The following is a 22,956-nucleotide window of genomic DNA, read 5'->3' as shown; positions in this document are numbered from 1 at the left end:
CCTTCAAGGCACTGAGAAGACATTTAAAAAAAAAAAAGAAAAAGAAAAGAAAAATACAGGGAAAGCCACTGAACTGACCTCAAAGAAGCTGCTGGCTGGAGGGAAATATTAGTGAGGTGGGGAAACGTAAAATTAATGGATGTTTACTCATATGCAGTATGTTTGAGACGGCGAGTGTATTTCTCACCAGGTTATTTAGGCCTTAAATGACTTCTCATGTATGTATGTATGCATATAACTTGAACCCATTTTAAATATGCCAATTCTTTCTTCCTTACCTGTCCAAAAGTATAGGTAATTTTTCAGTGGTTAGTCTTCTATTTCAGGTTTGAGGTTTTTTCCTCCTTTTTCATACGACATAAATGATGTGAAATCTTCCCTTTGACTAATTACCTTTATTTGGTGGTTAGTCTGGCTTTATGCAAGTTCATTTGGACATACTTGGTGACTGCTTCCTCTTTCTGACTTAAGGGTAAAGTACTTATATGGAATACAACAGTGAAGGAGACTCCTGCTCCAGTTAGTTCGCATTGTATACGCTGTGAGAGAGAGACTGAAGGCGCTGTACGAGCTCCTTCCCTGCACTAGTCATGTTGTATGAGCTACATCTATCTATAGGAGCCTTTGTGTTAAATTTGTTTGTGTTAAATTCAAAGATTCACTACTTGACAACTGTAATCTTATGTCCTTAATGGTTAAAGGACCTTTCAAAATGCTTCTCCTGCATTTTTTATTCAGTAGAAATCTTTGCTGTAGCACCAAGGAGAAGATGTGAAAATGTCATGATGAGGAAGAGAAAATGCCTGCATGAAGTTAGGGGTGATGCTTTGTACTTCAGTTTCTTGCCTTGAGTGGGTATGAATGGGGGTGACTTTCCACTTTGAAGGATCAGGACCAAGGAAGGTGTATTTCCAGGTCATACTGGAAGAGAGGAGATGGCAAATTGCTAACCCCTCGGTATTCTCAGCTTTAAAGACTAACAGTGCAGTTTTAAAGTCATAAGTATGTATAGGTCATGGTTTCTGGAGTCACATGAAGACAACAGAGTTCTCTTCGGATAACAACTATTTCCATGAGTCACAGAATTAAACAGTGTTTGACTTCCTCCCCTGCCCCCAATCTTTTTTTGTCTTAAGCCTGACTGATTTTGATATCCCCCAAAAAATTGGCTCCAGATAAAACTTCCCTTATGCTTGGATCAAATATAAGGGCTCCCCTCTGTGGATTTACTGGCATCAGGGGGTGGGGTTGAAAGCAACCTTTCTGTGAGTGGAAGAGGATCTTCTATAGAATCACCTATTTTCATAAAGCACATTGGGATTTCATATCTATATTACCTCAACTCTTTCATCAAACTTGGTTAGAAATTGGCTGTTGGGTTTAGGCACTGCTAGGGAGGAAGATAATTGAAGTGGGATTCCATAAACTTAATTTCCTTTAGGAAGCTATGCTCATAAAGTTTTAGTGCTTGCGACGGCAAAGAAAACTTGCAAAATGTGAATAGCAGGGAATGGATGCATGCGCTAATGGCTGAACCAGTGGAGAGTCTGCAAAAGGAGCTGAAGCAGTCATTTTGGCAAGCAGTGCTGGCTGGTATATAAAGCAGGGCTGTCTGAAGGAAGGAGCTCTACTTCTTCTGTGCCCCTTGATTAGTGTATTTTATAATAATTTAGTGTTGAAGGTAATATTTTTTACTTTTCTCTTTTATGGGAGTGCAAATTTTGAAGCCTATTTTTTCAGGGCTAGACCACCAGCATTTTAGGAAGTGCCACATAAGGCAAGAAGGTAAATTCAGTCTTGCTGCTGAACTTAGACTTGACCTGCCCTGTTCTGCTAGCAGTGGTTAGGGCTTCTTGTTAGTGCTCATGAAAAAGACTTGAGCACCCTTTACTGTTGCACCTACTTCACTGGACCTTGTTTACAACCTTTACTTGCAGTAGGAAGGTGCTTTTTAGGTCTGCCTTAAGTTTTGAATTGCTTAAATCTATCTTGGACTGCGTTCATACTGTACATCAAAAGTGCATTGACTAGTGTAATGTCCCTGGGTTGCTGTGATGTTGAAAGGGGTTTGGGGCTTGTCCAATTTCCAGGACTGGCAATAAAGGATTTTAAAACCTGCAGACTTTGAAATCTTAGCCAATGTAGGGGGAACTGTATTTGTCAACACTTATTACAAGCCTTCTTAAAGCTTTCCTGAAATCCATGTGATTTCAGGTTTAGGCACCGTTGGATATGACTTCAGGATATGAGAGCTTGTAATTTTGTCAACAGTAAGAATTGTTTGATCCAACTCCAGGAAAAATGCTATATGACATAATACCTCTGAATCACTTGAGGACTTAAGAAATTACATTGCAGCATGAGGCTTGCTCTGCTAAGTAAAGAAACTGCTAATTAATGTGTGGGGATTTAGCTTTTTATTTTTCCTTTTTCCTGTCCTCTTCCCTAGGAATGTTTCGGAAAAATGAAGATTTGACTCCATCACAGAGATGCTTGGCTGTAAGGTAGGCTTTGAGACATCTCTGAGAGTCTAGTTTTGGGGGTGGGGAGAAGCTGGTGTTTTGTGTGCTTTATTAATGCTCTGAGGAATTGGTACAGTTCACATTCAAGATAGAGAGTTTACAAACTCATGTAAAACAGATCTGTGCTTTTTGTATTTGTAGCTTAATTCATACATCTGTTCTCCTGGAAAATATCACTAGAAGTAGATTTTTATACTTATCTAAGAAAAACATTCTAAGTTCTATGCAGTCTAGGCACATTAATGCCATATCAGACAGACTAGTTAACATTTAGTACACATATAAAGTAACTGGTGAAGGAACATGGTGGTTTAATTCTGTTTTGCAGTATTTAACTTACCTTTTCTCCTTTCTTTATTCAGGAGACTTGAAAATAGTATGTTGTCCTCGGCAAAACAGTCTTGACTTGAGGCATTTTCCTTAACTAAAATTATTGCCAGATAACACAAACCTTTGTTTACTGATTCAGTTATTGAGAAAAAAAAGAAAACAACAACAGTAGAACAAGAACTTAAGGAAACACCCTTCCTCCTCCTTCCCCAGGCTCATCTTCAGTCAAACACCTCTACTGGGCAAGGAGAGAGTCACCAGATTTCAGGGGATCTATCTGAAAGTGTTCAGTACAGATTGGAAAGAAATACTATGTGTAGAATGTTTTAAGCTGTGATTACAAAAGACACACAAACCGCTTTTCTACATGTGTTTTTTACTGCAGTTAGAGTAAGCAATAATATGGAGTACGACTTTTCCTACTGTGGAAGTTCTGTAGAACTACACATTCCATCTCACAAGTTGCTTATCTTTGAATTACAGACGCATGCCAAGTCTACTGGAGTATTTAAGTTACAACTGTAATTTCATGGGTATCCTGGCAGGCCCGTTATGCTCTTACAAAGACTATATTACTTTCATTGAAGGCAGATCATACCAACTGCAACAGTCTGAAGCAAATGGGAAGGAAGATACAAAATATGAACAAACGGATCCTTCTCCAAATGTAAGATGTATGACTCGTGCAGTGCCGATGCTTACGGAATCATTGCATGAAAAGCTTGGTTTGCACTGTTCATTTACAGGCATAACTTCTGAACTGTATCTGGAGTTCATTCATCAACAGTATAGTTCCCTGTTAAAAAAGTTAAATACTTATTTTTTTTAAGGCAGGTTTTCTCTATGGTTTCCAGTCTGGGTCCTTGTGGATAAAAGCAGATTAAATTGAAGTTTCCTAACAAGCTTATATGGTAAAAAGCCGTCTTTAAATTAAAACAGTTCATGCATGTTTCCCTCAAAGCATATACTGTGCATTAAAAAAAAAAAAAAAGTCCTGGTAAGCAAATTCTACTGTTTTTTAATGTCTTCTTGCGGCAAGTAGGAAACATTCATATGTAACAAGTTGAAAAACACTCTTAGAAATAGTTTCATTTTTCTTGCTTTCATTCATGTAGAGAGGTATTAGATGGATTTTGATCTGAAGGTATAGTAAAAGATGTACTAGCCATAATCCATACAACATATTTCTTTTTTCTGTTTTTTTCCATTATTGGAAAAGAGACCAAATACATAAGAAGAAAGTCCAGTTGTTCATACCTTGCAAGAGATATTGTATGGTCTGAATTAACAAGCTTCAGAGCTTTCAATTTTACTTTTTAAATTTAATCCAATTAGTTTAATGCTCAGGGTACCAAATATTATCTTTTCACTCTTTTCATATTCCCTTAAATAGGAGCGTATCAGACTTTCAAATTTGTGTGTGCCTAAGATAATTATTACCACACATAAAAGCCAGAATTATGGAGTCGACTGGAACGCTTCAGATAAATGGCTTTTGCTAATTTCAGTGCCAGTTAGCTGTTTTCTGCTTATCTTGTGGACCACCAACTGTTGCTGGAGCAGATGAATGCGTTCCCAGGACGTAGCTGCTTGTCACATCCTACCATCTGGAGGTTACCATCCCCGCAGCTGGGCTAACCAGGGAGTCCTTCCCAATTAGTTGTGCCATCTCCAGCCACTTCCATCCTTTGAATGTGAATGAGGGCTCTTTGCATGTTCCACCCTACCCGTCCTGTGCAGTTGTAGTAACCTGCACCACAGGAATGTAAACTACTGGCTGGAGAATGATAACATTTTAAACCTCTCCACATGTTGACAAAGTACTTAAGCTCATAGAAGTGTGCTGTGGAGCAAGTACTCAGGAAGGGAAAAAGACAGAAAAGGCTTCCTTGTGTAGACTGGCACCTCATAGTCTGTAGTCTGCACTGATGTGTTGTATTGACAAAGTGGCAGACACTTCCTTTGTTTTTAAATATCATGTTGGCTCAGTACAGGCATCATATCTGATGTACTAAAATACTATTTCTTCAGAAAAATATTGTGGTAAAACTATTGCAAATAAATGGAACTAACCAATTCTGCCAGTATCAATACTTCTGGACATGCATCTACTGATTGCCTGGTAGCACCTCCTAGCCTTTTACCACATAATCTTGCTAGCAGTCTGAACAAAGTCAGCAGATATAAATGTAAACCTATGATGGATTCTTCTTTCAGGTAAGCAGTTTTCCTTAAAATGAATTGCTCTTAAGATGCCTGAAACTTTTTGCAATTTATGCTGCATTAGCTTTTGACATAAAAATAAAGAGAAGCTGTCTATGCTGTTGATACTTCATCTCCCAACTGGTGTTAGAGAAATCTGGCTGTATTTGACAACACCAGTGAGTATTGTGTGCTTTTGGAGAAATATGGATGATATAACTTTACTGCATTTGCTGCATCAATTAAAATATTCATTGTCTTGTTGCAGAAGAATGTTTAAATACCATTAACTTCATATTAATACTAAATTTGTTCCTTGATTCTCATGTTGTTATTTCAAGAAGAATAATTTGTTAGGTAACTCAAAAACTGAAATGTAATGGGGATCAGCAAATGTTAATGTAGTAAATGAAAAGTCTTTCAGCTGAGTTACAGTAACTTTCATTTCTTGTTAAATATAATTACATAACCAAAGTAGTTCATGCCAGCCTCCTCCTCTATATTGTGTGTTGACTGCATGATGTTAACTTGGTTTAGTATTTTCACTGTGTTCATTGCATGTTAAATGAATCAAGTCAACATATTAAAACTTATTTCTTATATCCCTCCTATTGTGCCTTTTTGCAAGCTATCAGTTGTTGGTGCTCAAAGTGGTGTCAACTCTCAGAAATTAATATCTGTCTTTGTAAGTTTCTTTTTATTATGGCTACCCTTAAAATACAAGATTCCTGTCAGCAGATATCTGCTTTCTTGCTTATTACGCAGACTCTTCTTACAGGTTATAAAGTTCTTGCTTAATTACCTGTAATTTTTACCTGAGGTGCTAACCTCCTCAAAATAGTTTGCTTTAATATAGTTCACTATTATATTGAGCTCCTTATTGATTGTTTATCAACTGAGAAGAATAACAGATTCATTCAAATAAAAGGTTAAAAGATCCTTTTCTACTTCTTGGTATATATTTATATATTATACATTTTTCTACAATAATATATTTATAAAATTCCTGTGCTCAGTGAACGTTTTACCTTTATTGCTTCAATTAGAAAGCTGTTCCTGAACTCCTTTCTCTGATTAAGAATGCAGCTTTCAACCTAATTATATTCCTATCTAATGAATGCACATTTGGTTTTGTCCTGGCACTGTCTTTTATCTTACGTACCTTTTTACCTTCCCAGCGTTGGCCATATTTGATATTTTTATGCAGGTATGCTCAGTTTTTGTTCATCAAAGCTAAATGAGCCAAGCCTTTTTACCTTTTTGTTGTAAGATAAAATTTAGGTTCCACTTCATGTGAGATCAGTTATCCTGCAGTTTAAAAGTATTGAAAAGTAATCCTTTTAATTCCTTAACAGAACAGGTTCTGGAGAAGTGCAGATTTTGAGTTATTTCACAATAACCAGGTGTTACTTTTTAACTTGATATGTTGAAAACTTTAAAGAGTGAATGAAATTAAACTTCAAACTTTTAAATTAGTTACTTGAGCCTTGTAAAAACTGACCAACCCTCCTGTGAATGTGCAATCCAGTGATTACGTTCATGCTTTGGCAGAGAAACGTGTATCAATAACCTAGTTAATTAAGCAACAGGAAGTGAATTAATGTTTTAGCAATGCATTTCTATAGGCAATTGAACTATAGATTATTTTGGTGTCAGGTAAGGACTTCTTTTTCTGTATAAATGTATTCAAAAGTGGAGTGCTATAAACAAGCCGCAGGCTGTAGTTTAATAGTCTGTTTAGGCCAACCCAAGTATAAGCTCTTACAGCATATGGTAGGCCCTGGCTGTGGGTTCTGGGCCCTTTGCTTATTGTAGCAGTGCTAACATGCATTGCACTGCGTCGTGGTCTGATTCAGATCATTTGATCCAGTCTAAAACTAATTTGTCATTAAAAAAAAAAAAAAGGCAAAACCCACAAAGGTTAGATTTTCACTTGATTTGCTTTTCTAATCTGACTCGCCGTAATGAAAAGAGCAAAGCCTTGCAGCCAAGGTGAGGAGACGGCGCAGGACTGCTTCTTTGTGCTGCAGCCTGTGTTTGGATAGTCCTTCAGAAACTCTGCTTAAACCAGTCTTGAAACTGCAGCTCCCGGTCTTTGTAGAGGCAGGAGATTATCTCCATCACTGTTTGCTGAGGACACTAATATACCTGATACTGATCCCTGCAAGTGGTATCGGCACGCTTAGTTGGGGTTCTGGGATTTATAATTGTTGAGTGAAGTAGTATAATTTAAAACACCATGCTCTTTCTGGATGTAGTTATGCTTGTCCCTACACCTAAATGTTGCTGCTAAAAAAATTGTAGAAATACATCATTTAAATACTTAATAAATAAACTAAAACACCTTCTTCCTACAGTATTTTTTTCTACAAGTACAAATTGAAAACTGCAGAGTTTATTTTTTAAAAGTACAATTTATGGCAGAGCCCTGAATGAGTAAATTATTTTTTTTTTAAGATAAATTTTGTTGAAATTCTGATGGTTTTCCTTAAAAGAAGGGCTTTCACCTTCATGATTTAGTTAAAAACCTTTGCAGAGGTACTAAGCATGTCTTGGGTTGAATAGGCAGATTAATGATTTCTATTTACCGTTTTTTCTATTGGTAAATAGTGGCAACAGCTAAAACCAGGCCTTTAAACAGAGATGACATTACCTGAACTTTCCCTCTGCTCTGGCAAAGAGAGATGGATTAATAGTTGCTAGAAAAACAAAGGAACACTTCTAGAAGGTTAATGCCCTTTACTTTGAACTCTTGTAAAAGAGTAAAAATATTAAAATGAAGTTTATTAGAAAGCAAGTAGAAACAAATAATTAAACACCATCTTTAGCTGTTAATAGGTAGTTTCCTCCTGAATTATCCAGCTGTTTTGTTTAATTAGCTGGGTTTTCTGATCCCCTCTGAAATATCTTCTGAGATGAGCCACATGAAATATATGCAATATCCAAAGTTACCCTCACCATTTTATGGCTTTTCCAAGTCTAATGTTTTATCAGGTTGTACCACCTCTTACATCTGTGTGATTGGGTGAATCTTTGATACGGTGTGTCTTGCAGAAATGCGTGTTTTCGGTCGAGCCCTTGATGCTCCATTCTGTGTCATGGAACAGAATTACTCTTTATTTTGGAACTAGATATGTGAAGCTGCGCTCTGATTGAAGCAGGACGTTCTCTTTAAAAATTTGGGCAGGTATACTGGAAGCAGGATAGACAGAAAAAGGATTCTGGTTATCTTTTTGTTCTGATTCTTCAAAGGAAATTAGCTAGATTGATTCCCCCCCCTTGCCAAGCTTAATGTTTGTAGAATTGTAATTAAATTAAAATTGTAATGTTTAAATTTAAACATTGAGATTACTTACAATCAAAACTTGAAAATTACATTTAAATGAACTAGCTCTCAAACTTCTCTTTTGTAGGTGCTTGGTTAGTGTGTTACTTTAGGAACTTGTACAGAACATCGTATCTGCCCTTGGGACATGGATCAGACTAGCTACTTAAAGCAGTCAATGTCATGCATTATTACTCTGTGTGTTTTGTAATAGAACCTTAGAAACATTTTCCTAAAAATACATACTCTTTAGTATGGTGGTTATAGCAAAACTGGATTTTGAGAAAATCTGAGTCCAGGTCCTACCTGAACAACGTATTTTTTACATGTCTGTGAGCATATTATTTGGCCCCTTATTGATCACTCCAGTTGTGAAAACAGGTCTGTATGGAACTGAGGTATTTTGGCTGTAAATTCATAAAATATTTCAGGTTTTTAGGTGGTTTAGAATTTAGATATTGTAATAACCTGACAGAGATGATTGATATATTGAGATGGGCAGCAACTGAACACCTGCATTATGCCAAAGATTACCAAAAATGAACTGAAGCTTTGCCATTGCTTTTGGAATCTCTGCAATAATTGTATTCATCTTGTCCTAGATTATACGCTTTGTGTTATCGTGTTTTAACAACTTACTTGCTTCAGTAATTTGACAATGAAATAAGAAAAAACTGGAGTTGCAAAAGATTTTCTTGTTATTAAAAGGGTTTTTAGAGGCTTCCTGTAGTGAGATTGGATTTGCTGTGTTTGTGAGAAGCAATGCTCACAACTTAAGATAACAATATTCGTTGAGCCTCTATAAAATGTTACCAACTATTTTAAAGTTGGTAGTATATATTACTGAAAATTTGGCATGCATATACATCTGTTTGGGGAAGAAAGATTATAACTTGCCTTTGTTTCCAGAAGATTAACAAAAAATGAAGCTTACAAAGTCTCCCATCTTAAACTTTTCAGATAGCTGTGGCACAGAAACTCTTAATCTGTGGACTGTCCTTACTCTTCCACATGACTATTACAAAAACTTTGCCTGTGGAATACAACATTGATGATAACTTCAGAGCTACAGCATCATGGCCTGTAAGGTTTTTCTACCTATACGTGTCTCTTATGGCTGCCAGACCCAAGTATTATTTTGCCTGGACTTTAGGTAAGTATATATATTAAAAAAAAAAAAAAAAAAAAAAAAAAAGAAAGTGGTTGTATTGAGTTTCATTTGAGATGCTGCACACTAAGCATGTATTAAAAAGTTACAGTGCCCTCTTGAGGCCTTAGGAAAACATTATTACATTTAAGTATTATGAGGTATTATCAAAGTATATTGAATGGTGTCTCTCTTTTTGAGAAACAAAACTTACCAACATACCAAAGCACAGTGTCATGACAGTGTTGCAAATGAGATCATGGTCTCCTGAACAAATCTGAGTGAAACATAAGGGTTTATGGAGAGTGATAGTGTATTAATGAGCAATTACTTTTTTGCGTTTTAAAAATTGTAGTAAATCTAGTCTGAAGTACAATCACTGATTTTTTTTTTTTTTGATACCTTGGTTTTGGCATACCTGAAAAGTTATTCTAAGCCTCTTTCTGTGGTTAGTTACAAGTAATTTACTTGGTGTTACTCAAGCTTGAAGGAAAAATGAATATATTGAAATTCAGATATATCATAGTGTTATTAATAGTAGATTTGCAGTAATATTTTCAGAATTTGATGGGTGACACTTCAGTTTTAGTCTTTGTTTACCAGAAGTTCTAATTGACTGACAGGATAACACCCACAGTCACTGATTTCAGACACTGAATAGATGATACAGTTTCAAATAACGTGAAGTGAAAAGCAAAACATTCTTTAAAAAAGCAACACATACAACAGCAAAGTGCTGTATTTATGTAAGCTGACATCTTGGAAGTGGCTCATAAAACAGATTTCATCAGCTTCCTCCTCCTCTCCAGTTTCACATATTTTTTTCATAATTCTTTTGAGAGAGAATCTGTGGGAAACAATGCAATAAAGAAAGCCTTAGTGTAGCAGAACAGCATGACTCATTTACAGCTGCTGGTTTCATTCCTGGTCAATGAATGAAGTGCTTTCAGCTTGTCTGGATATAGTAATTCTGGGGCTTGTTGTAGAATGAAATAATTTCAAATATTGTGCTCTTATGCACCACTATCATCATCTGTAAAGAGTAGGAGTCATCTGAAAAATGAGTAATCTTCGGGTGGTTTTTTTTTTTTCTTTCCCCTGTAATACTTCAGATGGATTTCTCCTTATGTGCTTGCTAGCATTGTAGAGCTAGCATTCCTTTGGTAAAACAGTGAAGAAAATAAACGATATAAATTCTGTACTTTTAGTTTGCTAAATAACCTTTTTTACCTTCTTCCTTCCACTTTACCTCATCTAAACTTCTAATGGTATGAGTAGAATGTGAGGGGGCTTAACAGTTTTACTGGATGTTGTGCTTTTGAGTTGTACAGTGCTATTCTTTGCACTTAAAAAAAAGAAATCTGTTAATAAAATGAATTACTTAAATATAATACATCCTAAAATGCTAGTTAATATGATTACTCTAGCTAGCAAGAGATTATGGAGTTTGTGTCTTCAGCTGTTTCTAATTGAGCACTGTCTTAATGTTTGAAGTTGACATCAGTGCCATCAGATATATAGCAGCAAATCTTGTTGCTTTCAAAGTTGTTTTTTAAAATTTTTATTGATGAGGAAATAAAAATATTATAAATTACCCTATATTAAATCAAATGTCACAAAGCCCTCTTCCAGACTGGTAGATAACTGGAGAAACTGAACTTCAGGAAAGGAACTGTTTGAGTCAATTGTTTCTTTTACTTTCCAAATATACTGGATTAATACCTTGAAAAAGTTGTTAATAAGAAAGGAAAATGCAAAAGATATGAATTTTTCTTACACATCACTGCTGTATAAAGTAAATTCTTTTTAATATGGCAATACAAACTGAGCAATTTCTCTTGCCTTGCTAGCTGTAATTTAAAAGGTGACAAGTGCTTTAGATGAATTCTGAGCTTAACAGAGAGGGCTCACCTCCTGTAACTAGAGGACTAGATCTCTGTTGCTTCTGCAGAGCCCTTTGCCTACCTTGCTTCCAGTTCCTCAGAACTCCTCTGAACTGGGTCAGAGCTGGCATTCTTCTCCCCATGGTCACTTACTTATCCACGTAAGTGGATATGTGGTTGGGTTCATGCCTTATGGATATGTGTCCTTGTTTGGGTGCATACAATGAAGCACCTGGCTCAACAGAGGCAATATTTGGAAAAAAACCCTCATTTCCTTGTAAGTAGCCATCCTAATTTGAGAAGTACAGCTGAGGAAATGTCAGTGTCTGAGCTAACAAAGCTGAGGCAAAGGTGATGACTGAAAGTGACAGGCGGGATTCAGGCTGAGACCCCGTGTATCTTCCTACACAGTCCAGATGATGGTAGCAGCTTTTTCTCCTAGGGAAAAATATTATTTGCTTTGAACTATTTGACCTTTGACATGCATTGTAAGCACTTTGCATTCAGAAGTGTTGTTAGCAGTGGCCTTGTGCCATTAGTGGAAATCTGACAAACTCTGTATTGCTCAGTAAATTACCGCTCTCTTCTATTAGGTTTGCACTGCACTGTGTGGTGCTGTAAATGTGCACCTGCTTGAAGTGAATCATGCAATTTTATCTTTACACTTTAAACATCACTGTTGCTGCATAATGAAGACCAAAGACATGCATCTGAGCGTTGAGCTGCTATCTCAAATCATTACAGCCAGCCGCTGTTTCATAGTCTTGATGCATCTCATTGAGTTTGTTTTTCTGTCAAATTGCTCAAGCAAGTCTAAGTAGGTGGTGTGAGAGAGGGGGGACATCTGTACTGTGAAGTCAATAGTGCTACCTTTCTTTTGCTTTTGTACAAGTTTTTTAATTGAAAGCTGATGTGTTGCTCGTAATATTTTCTGTTTGTTCAAGTGTCTTAACACAGTGATCCTCAGTATTTTAAAAAAATAAATATGTAGCCTTAACTTGTGATAAATATTTTGAACAAACTACATGTTGTGTGATGCACAATTTGTAACACAGGCAGTTTATAATTCACTTGTTTCTTTTTGTTTCATTGCAGCAGATGCAATTAATAATGCAGCAGGGTTTGGTTTTAGAGGCTATGATAAAAATGGAGTCACACATTGGGATCTAATATCAAATCTGAGAATCCAGCAAATAGAGGTTTGTTCGTGGCTCTTTCAAATAAAATACATGCCCATGTAGGTGGTTGGTTGTAATTTCAGTAACATTTCCTATGTGTTTTGTTCCTCAAGATAGTGAACGTGTTCTAAGTCAGAAACGGCATGTTCACACCCTTAGGAAAGGATGGAAAATAGAGTCTGTTTTGAATATGTTCTACTTGTCAATTGACTTCCAAAATATTTTGTGGTGATAAGGAGTTGAGTAAATACCTTATTCAACTCATCGCAAAGTAGGGGGTTCGTTTTTGTAATTTATATGTCAGAATTCTGAAATATTTTGTAGCATTTTACAATTATGGACATAATTAGTTTGTTTTTACTTTACAGTTTTCCACAAGTTTCAAGATGTTTCTTGATAACTGGAATATCCAAACAGCTCTTTGGCTTAAAAGGTATTTATTTCTTAAAGGATAGCTTTTCTTCAGTGAAGTTTTTTAGATAAATATGTCTTTGAAGATAATTTAGCATTTAAAGCTAAACCCTACAAAACTGTGGTTGTTTAGCAGCTGCATGGGACATTCTTCTTGTAATACTTCAATTAAAGCCTTTGAATTTAGCACTTCTCTCTTAGTGTAAACTATCAGGTAATGATAGAAACTGTTTTTCTTCACTGGTCATAGGGAACCTGAAAGTATTAATCTGTGGAGGTGTCTCTGTTTTTCCCCTCTTGGAATTCAAAGCAGTGCATGTTGCTGAGAGCAAAATGCATATCTTCGGCTGCTGGCCTGTGGAAACTCTGCTGTGTTGTGTTTGTGTTTTGGGTTTGGTGGTTTTTTTTTTTTTTTTTTTTGGCCACACAGTTACAGGAACTTCCATATATTCTGTGAGAGAACTTTCTGCACTCCTTCTGTAATGAGTGTGTCGTAAATATTGAACCCTACAATGTGCTAGTAAACAAAATTGCAAATGAGTATCCCTCAGATGTGCTTCTTTTCTCATCGGGGAAACGGGTATAGTGCCCAGTGACTTAAATAGCTCTGCTTTTACTACTTCTTTGTGGTCACTAGAAAGTAAAAATGAGTTCTTGAGTAGTACACGGATGATGTTTCCCTTCTCCCAGTCTCTGTATAGATGATCTTTTATGAATATGTGTGAGTTTAACTGAGACCCCCCATCTTGGGATCACTTGGAGGGCTTTATCTCTTATTCTAGGATGGCTGGCAACAGGATGTTGCTTCCATCAAACTTCTTTACAGTGTATTCTCTTTCTTCCATAATTTCTTCACTAAATGTTTTTCCGACCCAATTGAAAACAGAAACTGAAATTTATGTGATTATTCTAGTTGGCTCAATTGGCAATAGAATCTATTGCTAGGACAGTCAGTAAGGAAGAATTGCATGCTTGCAGGTATTGAAATGTATCATTTAATAAAGCAAACGAGCTATTTTAAAATGCATTTTAATTTAGAGAACAGAAGTTTATCAGTATTAAAAATTAATAGGAGAAGGTTGTGTTCCAACAAACTTTCAAAGCTCCTAAATTGAATGATGTTAAACTAAAACTCCTTTTGGTGGAGACAAGTACCACTTCTCTTAGGAATTGAAAGAAAAAAAAGCAAACCAATTGTTCAGAGTGACATTAAAAGAATATGCAAAGAAAAATTAAAGCATCTCTTTTAATAAATATTTTCAAGAACAATTAAGTTCAATTTAAAAACAGTTGCTCTTAAATTTTTAAGAACAATTGTAGAAGACTCTTTGAGGATAGTCTAAGTACATATTGATTCTGCCACAGTAAAAGGGAGAAGGGTGGATGTTTTCTTAAAGTTCTGTTGCAAGTAAGAAACTGCTTTAATGATTATATATGAGGCATAAATATTGGTCCAGAGTATATATTACATTACCAATAATTTGGTTAGTTGCAATGTTTGAATAGAGGACAAGCTTGTGTATTATTTTAAACATTCACTTTTAGTACCTCACCTGTTTACCATTTCTGGAAGTATCTAAAATCTTGGGCATTTATCTTGCATGAAATACAGAAATATCAGATGTCGGCATTCATTCTGTTCTTTTTCTGATACTCTTGAAAGAGAAACCGAACTTAAACCCTGATTGTGTGTAAAACTACACCCTTTGTAAAAACATGTTAACTGTCTAAGATCATAAAGAAGTTTAATAAACATTAGTGTAGGTCACAAAATACAGTAGTTCAAAGGTATTATTGTTACAAGTATGCAAGTTAAAATAGGTATTTACATAGTAGCATATATCAACAATATATATCACGATAACGTTTCCTCACTGGGGAAGCTGTTATATTCCCCCTCAGCCTGTTCAATTCCTTTTCTCTTTGGTCATGTTTGCAAAACCTCTGTGGTTCTTGTTGCTCTCTGGCTTCTTTCCAAACTTCCTGTCATCTTACAGTGGATGTAGTACTTCTGCTGAGACCTCCAAGGTCTTTCCCTGGCTTGTTACAGGCAGAGTTGAATGCTTTGAGTGGATTAATTACCTTTCTTTTCTTTAGATAACTCTTGCTAATACATCACAGTATTATATCTATCTATTTTTGCAGTAGCAATCTAGTGTTGATTCATGCTCAGCTGATGCTCAGTGTTTCATACTAGAAGCTATGCTTCTTCAGTAATGTGAAATGGATGGGCACTGTTTTGTATCTTCCATTTTTCTTCTTAGGTGTTCTAGACTTTGGACTTCATCTTATTGATTTCAGAACATCATTCAAGTCTGTCAAGATAATTTTGGATTCTAGTGCTCTATCTGTTAAGAAAACAACACCAATCTCTTTCATTCCCTGCCCTCTGCAAAAGAAAAAAAAAAAAGGGAAGGTAGGGTGGAAAAATATATTTCTTAGTCTACCACCCGAGCCAGTAATGAAAGCATAGAACCAGACCAAGGGGAGTACCTTGCTGAACAGTTGATGCATCTTCCCACTTCTAGAGCAAATCATAGATAACCTGAGCCACCCATATTTGAATAGATTTTCTCAGCCTGTTGTGATGACCATATTTCTTTGGTTTGCTTTTAGGAATGTCAAGTGAAGCACTTCAACGCGATTTATTATTGACAAATCCATGGAGTTTTTAAGCTTACTTTTAACTCTTTGAAATTGAAGCCTGATCATTTTTTTTTTTTTCTAGTGTATATCTTATCTGACTTGCATTGATATAGCTGTAACTTGATTAGGTAATTTAGGTAGTTTTGCTAGCTCCTGAATGCTTTGCAGGGGAAAATCTGCTTAGTTAAAGTAGTTTAAACCAAATAATGATTGAAGCCATTTATCAATTTATTAACAAGACATAATTAACCACCAGCCAGTGAAATACACATTCTGAATTAATACCAGTATTAGAACAGATAACGTTTTGTAAGTGCTTGGTGTTGTGGCTTAATAAACAAATTTGTAAACACTCTTCTGTAATCCCAAAGAGTTTAAAAGAAGCGTACATGCACACACACAGTTACATGCAAACCTCCACTCCCAAGGACATGTGGGTTACAAAAACACACCTCCTTCTGGAAGCATGGGCCCCCTGCACTGCCTGTGGGAGCTGTGGGTACTCCAGCTCTATGTGAACCTGCTGATTCACACACCAATTAGAAAAGCATGCCATGAGTTCATGTGCATGCAGCTGATGGGGATGAGATACTGCTCCCTGTGTATTGCATACTGCACTGGTAGTCCCCTAGCTGGATGCAGGCTACTTGGTGTCTACCAGGGAGGATGCTCTGCCTTGGCTGACACAGAGGTCATGATGCTGGCGGGGCAACTTCTGGCAATGTCAAACCAGGTTTTGATGAGGAGTATTTTGCTCCAAGGTGTCTCCCTGACTTGTTACGAATTTGCCTAGTGTGTTTCTGCTTCCTAGGCTGGCACACCTTCTTTGTTTCAAAAGTCTCTTTGAAATTCCCTGGTTACTGTTTAGTCTGGCCAGTGTTGCTTTCCTCTAAGGTAATCTATTGTGGACAAATGTCTCGGGTAGTTTTGTGTATTGCGCATGCATGCACCTGTGCCCTACTCGGGCCCATGTTCTCATCTTAACGGGCATTGTTAGCAAAGTCCTTTGGCAAGGGGAGGAGGCTCTGCTGCTACCCTGCACTGAAGACCTCATAAGATAAAACTTACACATCTGTTTGACTGGAATAAACTAAATTAGCAAAATACATTTTTGATCTTTCCCTATTCAGATCCTGCCTTTTTACCTTCTGCTTTTTAACATTGACTGTATCATTTGGTCTCAGCAAGCTTTTATCTATAAGGAAGTTGTAGTAAAGTAGTTACACTAGTAGTGAATGTTTTGGCCCTCTGTATCATTAGCTTGTCTTCCTCTTTGAATAACAGATGTGCATTCCCTTCTCTCTCTCTCTCTCTTACTTGATATGTGTTTATAAAACCTTTTTTCACATTGGTGTCTATGGCCTTTTTCAGTTAAAACTCATTTTTGTATGTTAGCCTTGTATTCATGTTCATGCATGAGGAGCGGCTGAGGGAACTGGGGTTGTTTAGTCTGGAGAAGAGGAGGCTGAGGGGTGACCTTACTGCTCTCTACAACTCCCTGAAAGGAGGTTGTAGTGAGGTGGGTGTTGGTCTCTTCTCCCAAGTAGTTAGCCATAGGATGACAGGAAATGGGCTCAAGCTGCGCCAGGGGAGGTTTAGGTTGGATATTTGGAAAAATTTCTTCATGGAAAGGGTGGTCCAGCATTGGAACAGGCTGCCCAGAGAGGTGGTGGAGTCACCATCCCTGGAAGTGTTCAAAAAATGGGTAGACGTGGCACTCTGGGACATGGTTTAGTGGGCATAGTGGTGTTGGGTTGATGATTGGACTGATGATCTTAGAGATCCTTTCCAACCTTAATGATTCCTAGCTTTAACTTTCATTATAAATGATCCAGCCACCAAGCCAGGAGGCGTGGGGTTGCTACTCTACCCTTAATTGGTTTAGTGGTGGACATGGTCATGTTAGGTTAATGGTTGGACTGGATGATCTTAAAGGTCTTTTCCAACCTAAACGATTCTATGATTCTATGCATGCTTGTGCTGTTTATTTCTGCTTCATGTTAGTGTGCATCTGTTTCCATATTTCCTATTGCTTTCTGGTTTTCAGATCATTAAAGAACTCTTGAGGGAGCCATATCAGGACCTTACCATATTTCCTAGCATTCTTCCACATCATGATGGTTTGTCATTGTGTCATTTAATGTTGTCTTCTAGAAACTACTTTTCTTGAAGTCCTGTTTCCCTTCTTCCTTCTAGAATTCCTTACTGTAGGACCTTGCCTCGGAGTCTCAATTTTTAAATATCCGAGTTCAGCATTCTCTTTATTTGACAATCTCACATCCCTAGAGTCATTAATTATAATTTCATCATCATGCTCACCTAATTGCCATACACAGACATATTTTCAACTGTAGTCTCTCTCTTACTCAAAATTGAAGGTAGTTGTTACTTTTTCCTTTCTCCTATAAGCTGCTTTCATTTTATGAAAAATATATATCTGACTTACCACAAGAGTTTGCGGGACAGTCTGTGCCTTCCAATGTAGCTTTTCGAACACATTCTTGGATGGCTTAAGATCCCTTATTAACACCAACACCCATCTTTGGACGCTTCTGTATCACTTCACTGTAAATAAGTACCATATATGATGGCACTGAGCATAGGTTAGCGCTGAGGGGCTAAATCAGGAGCTGTAAATAGCTTCAAGTATTTTCTGTAAGTCATAATATAGTGGCAACATTATTAAATAATAGTAAACTGCAATTGCATTGCAAATTATGTGTTGGAGATGAAACTGCTAAAAGTATAAATGTATAAATGTAACTGGGAAGATGGTTGGTGATCTGTGTCTGATGTTATTTATCTTGAATTGTCTTTGACTTGCTAGAGTGTGCTATGAGCGAGCTACCTTCAGCCCAACGATCCAAACCTTCATCCTCTCTGCCATTTGGCATGGAGTTTACCCAGGATATTATTTAACATTTTTAACAGGAGTACTAATGACACTAGCAGCACGAGCTGTAAGTACCAACCAAGTATCTTCTTAAATAAGTAGTTCTCTAAAAGAAAATTGATTGTGTTCTGTAGTCCAAAGATGTGATTTACGGTTGTCACACAGTCTGTCTGATAGTTTTGTTTACTTTTTTAGTTATGAAAGCAGTGGGGATGATTATTGATAAGAAGGGGTTGGTCAGAAGAAACAAGCAAGACTGTACGCAGCCTATAACCCCTTTGTAGCATCTTTTGTGGAAGCCCTTCCTCTGTATTAACTGATCATGTATCGTTATGCCATGCTAAATGAGATGATGTTATCTAAGATCATTCTGAAAAAACTTTATCACTGATTATCAGTAGCTTAAAATTTGGGAGGTCAGTGCTATGTATTTGAGTCTGTCCCCCTCCCTAATTTCTGCCCAGTACTATTGTAAAGATAGTAACTAAAGAATGCTCTCCCTCAACCAGCTGGTGAACATCTTTCTTACTACTCAAAATTGACCAGCTGGCAGTGCAGTCACATTAACAAGCTTTTACAGCTGCTATTCAGAACCATGTGGAAACAGCATATCTGCCAAGAAATCTCTGTCCTGCTTGAGAAAGCTGAGTAAGAACAGAGGCACATTTATCAGTTACCCAAGGGGAAAGAGGAACAAAAAAAATTAGCTGTCAGCTCAGAGCAGAATAACAGACCACTTTTCTGTCAAAAGAACCAGGAGAATGAGAAATGAAGCAGACTGTTCTTTGTTGCTATAATAGCTAGGGGAAGGTGGTACTTCAGATTTAATTGTTAACTAACAGCAATAAACCAGATGCTCCTCCTCTTTCTTCACAAAGATGTGGCTATAGTCCTTGTTTGACAGAATTGACTCCTTTCTTCACAATAGGTATAGTTCCCTTCTCCTTTCCAGACTCTATCACAGTGAACTTTTGACATTTATCAGCCAGAGGCTGGTGCAAAAGCCAAGGCTCAGGGACAATTCACAGGTAAAAGCTGTTGTGTTCTCTCAGTAAGGTGGGCCCAGTAAATCGGAGTGCTCACTGCACTTCGTCCTGGGCTTCGCTAGTAAGCTGCGTTGCATTCGCATTTTGTATGTATCAATCAGTAGGCTATTAAATAAAAATATTGTTAGTTTCTGTATGAACAGTTACTTAATATTAACTGATAAGATATGTTAGAGGTACTTTAGCATGTTTATTATTTAATTCTACTAGCCTTTATTAAGACTGCAAAGTTTGGCAGCTTTGACCCACACTTTCTTCTCCTGTCATGCCTAAGCATGTATTCAACTAGTTTTACTCCCTTAGTCATTACATGTTTCATAATCAGGTGTTTACTAGAGGCAATTATAGATTTATCTTAAAAGTTGTCCTTCAAGTCCTAAAATACTAGATTTCTCTACAACGTGAGAAATCTGTGAAACTTCATCCAAGTTTTACAGAACTCAGGAACAAGTCACTGCATGTGACCATAGCAGAAAACTGCGGGAAGTGGCAGATGGTAGGATGAAGGGTATGTGGCTGGAATGACTTGTTTTAGTTAGCTTAACTAAGCAAAGGTTGAGTGTGATACCTACAGGGAAGTTTGGGTAAGAAGGACAAGAAGGGTAAAAAAGGTTTTTAATGTAAAGAATGAAATCAGCACAAGCTAGCTTTCCGTATGTTCTTTAGAACCAGGAGAATTCTAAAGGAACTGAAGGATGAAGAAGCTAAACTATCCTTTGGTGTGCAGCTTTTCAGAGAGGACTACCTCAGTGCGGATGATTGGAAGGTGGCAACTGTGATACCAAGCTACACAGAGGCTGAATTGAGCCCCTCTTGGCTTGTCAGCAAATAAGAGCATGAGCAAGGATGACGGTTCAGTCACAGGAAGGAGGGGCAAAGATCTACTGGTGTCTTTAATTAAAGAGTTAAATAAAACTGAACCCAAACCTGTATGGGTTTTGGATTTTTTTTTAATACCTTTGGTATTCCATTGTTTGAACAGAATTCTACGAACAAAAGAAGACTCAGCATAGAAAATTGAGTCCTTTCATAATAGTCCCACTTGATCTTAGTTGCTATTAAGACCTCTGAAATATGTCATTGGAACTGATATTTTGTATATTTTGTTTTATACCCAACTTGTCCTAAAGTATATCTTACTAGCAAGTATATGAAAATGGCTTACCATATAGAAGCTTTCAACAGAAGTGTTCTGGCTTTCGTGTACTCCAACACTCTGTATTTACAGAATGGCTTGATAGAATAGAATGTCTGCCTCTTACAGACAAGTAGTCCAAAGTTGCATTGGATTTAGGGGAGGATTCATTTGCTTAAATTCATAAATACTTAAATTCCTGTGCCGATTGAAGTGCACCATCCTAAAAGGCAGGGAATTTGAACTGACTCCTGTTGAAGTTGATGGGTATTTTGAATAGTTCAAAGATAATCAACCAAACTGTACGATGAATTTTGTGGAAGTGCAATGAACTCTGTATAGTAAGAGAGCTCTCAGAGTTTATTCCTAAGCTAACTTACTATTATCTGCTTTTTCAGATAAGAAAAAATATCAGACACTATTTTGTTGAATCTCCTGCTGTTAAACTGTGTTATGATATTGTAACATGGATGGCAACTCAAGTAGCAATAAGTTACACAGTTGTGCCATTTGTACTGCTCTCTGTAAAACCCTCTTTCACCTTTTACAGGTAAGCACATTCTACCTGTTTCCTTTTTCTTAACTTGGAATAGAAGCATTTCCTGTGGCATAAGATTTCTGAAGCTATTTTAGTGATAATTATAAGACTGTTAGCTGATCAAACTGTATTTATGTTCTAGTGCATGAACATAGTTTGTGTTGTGTATGAGAAAACCATGAAGTGATCTTGTTTTCCTGTGATAATAGACCTGGGGCAGGGGGGGAAAAAAACCCAACCAAAACCCAGAGGGTAACTTTGAGATTACTGTATACACTTGAACTATTTTATAGCATGACTTCCCAAAAGTAACTTTTGTGAAGGAGAGTTGAAAGCAGACTTTTCTTCACTTTACATCTCTGTTACCGCACTAAGTACTGTGGGGGAAGACTTCATTTCTGATTTCCCCCTTATTACTTTTCTTAAAAAGGAAATATTAATGTCTTCCTGACTTAAATGTCTTGCATGCAAAGTACTGTGTGCAAGTAGGTTTTGACAGTTTATTCCCTAAGCATCCTGTAAGAGTGTTCAGAGTTTTATTGAATTTTTTTTTTTTTTAGCTCCTGCTATTTCTGTCTTCATATTGCCAGCATCCTGGTGTTGTTGATATTTCCATTGAAAAGAACTCAAAAAGGAAGTACAAATCATGAAAGCATCCAGCCCGTGTGGTCCAAAAAACTAGAAGAAGAAAATCTTTTGCAAAAGAACAATTATTCCACAACAAATAACAGTTTCAGTCAGAAACAAGAAATAACCTGCAGATATCAAGCATTAAAACAGTGATTGAGGAAATACTATGATGAATATATTTTGTATGTTTTCAGAAACCCATTTTTAGCACCTTTTAAAGGGGTTTGTATTTGTTTGCAAAGATGTTTAGTAAGAAAAGAATGCATTACCTAGGAAAATCACATACCATAGTGAGACTGGAAACAAAACAAATTAACCCCTCCCATGCCATGTCCCTGTGGGTCACGCCTTATATGAAGATATTACCATTATTTCAATGGGCACTCAGGACTTGCAACGTATGTCCATAGGGTCATATGTGTGCCCTTTGCTGAATGTACGTTGTGTATCCCAAGGCACTGATGGGGTGGAATAAAATTGTGTCAGTCTAGATTAACAAATGGAAATGAATTTTTCCAAATGAATGACTTGCCTTAAACCCTCTATTTACTGAAATATTGTTTTTAAGTGGGTATTTTCAAGTTTGATTTTATGTGGAAAGCATATTTCAAATACACCATATGCTATAAAGAAGATAAAAATAGGAAATGCAAAGACATTAGAATGCTTTTGAATCTTTAGAAGGGAATTGCAATAAGCATCTCAGTATTTGGAGGGTTTTCTTAAAGTTATCTCAAACTATTACAGTACATTACAGAACTGTAAACATTACTCATGCCAAATTATAGTTAGGTTTCTTTGATAAAGAGTATAATTACACATAGCCCTTCTGAATGGATTAAAAAAAACAAAACACGGGAAGGGTCACCTTTTCCAGGGCTTGATAGCTCCACTCTAGGTTTCTTTTATTTTAAAGTACCTAAAACCAATAAAAAAACCCCACTGCCAAGTGGGCTTTGCAGCTAGAGAAGGAAAGGCAGCCATAGGACACAGAAGACAATGTGCAAGCACCAGGATTTCAATTAAAGTGTGTTTTTACTCTTAAGTACCAGAAATACTTGTTCTAGAAT

General features: G+C 36.8%; 1 protein-coding gene across 1 annotated transcript in view; it reads left to right on the top strand.

The window, feature by feature from the left end:
- Positions 1-22,078, top strand: part of MBOAT2 (membrane bound glycerophospholipid O-acyltransferase 2) — a 94,420-nt gene extending 72,342 nt beyond the window's left edge. Inside the window, exons 6-13 of the mRNA XM_075707221.1 lie at positions 2,450-2,504; positions 3,336-3,519; positions 9,340-9,532; positions 12,505-12,608; positions 12,956-13,020; positions 18,472-18,604; positions 21,117-21,268; positions 21,817-22,078. Coding sequence (XP_075563336.1) covers positions 2,450-2,504; positions 3,336-3,519; positions 9,340-9,532; positions 12,505-12,608; positions 12,956-13,020; positions 18,472-18,604; positions 21,117-21,268; positions 21,817-22,039 — 1,109 coding nt within the window. The 3' untranslated portion in view covers positions 22,040-22,078. The remainder of the gene's footprint in view (positions 1-2,449; positions 2,505-3,335; positions 3,520-9,339; positions 9,533-12,504; positions 12,609-12,955; positions 13,021-18,471; positions 18,605-21,116; positions 21,269-21,816) is intronic.
- The last annotated feature ends 878 nt before the right edge of the window (positions 22,079-22,956 follow it).

Source organism: Pelecanus crispus, chromosome 3, assembly GCF_030463565.1.
Source record: "Pelecanus crispus isolate bPelCri1 chromosome 3, bPelCri1.pri, whole genome shotgun sequence".
Taxonomy (NCBI): Eukaryota; Metazoa; Chordata; class Aves; order Pelecaniformes; family Pelecanidae; genus Pelecanus; species Pelecanus crispus.
This window is presented reverse-complemented; position numbering and strand designations above follow the sequence as displayed.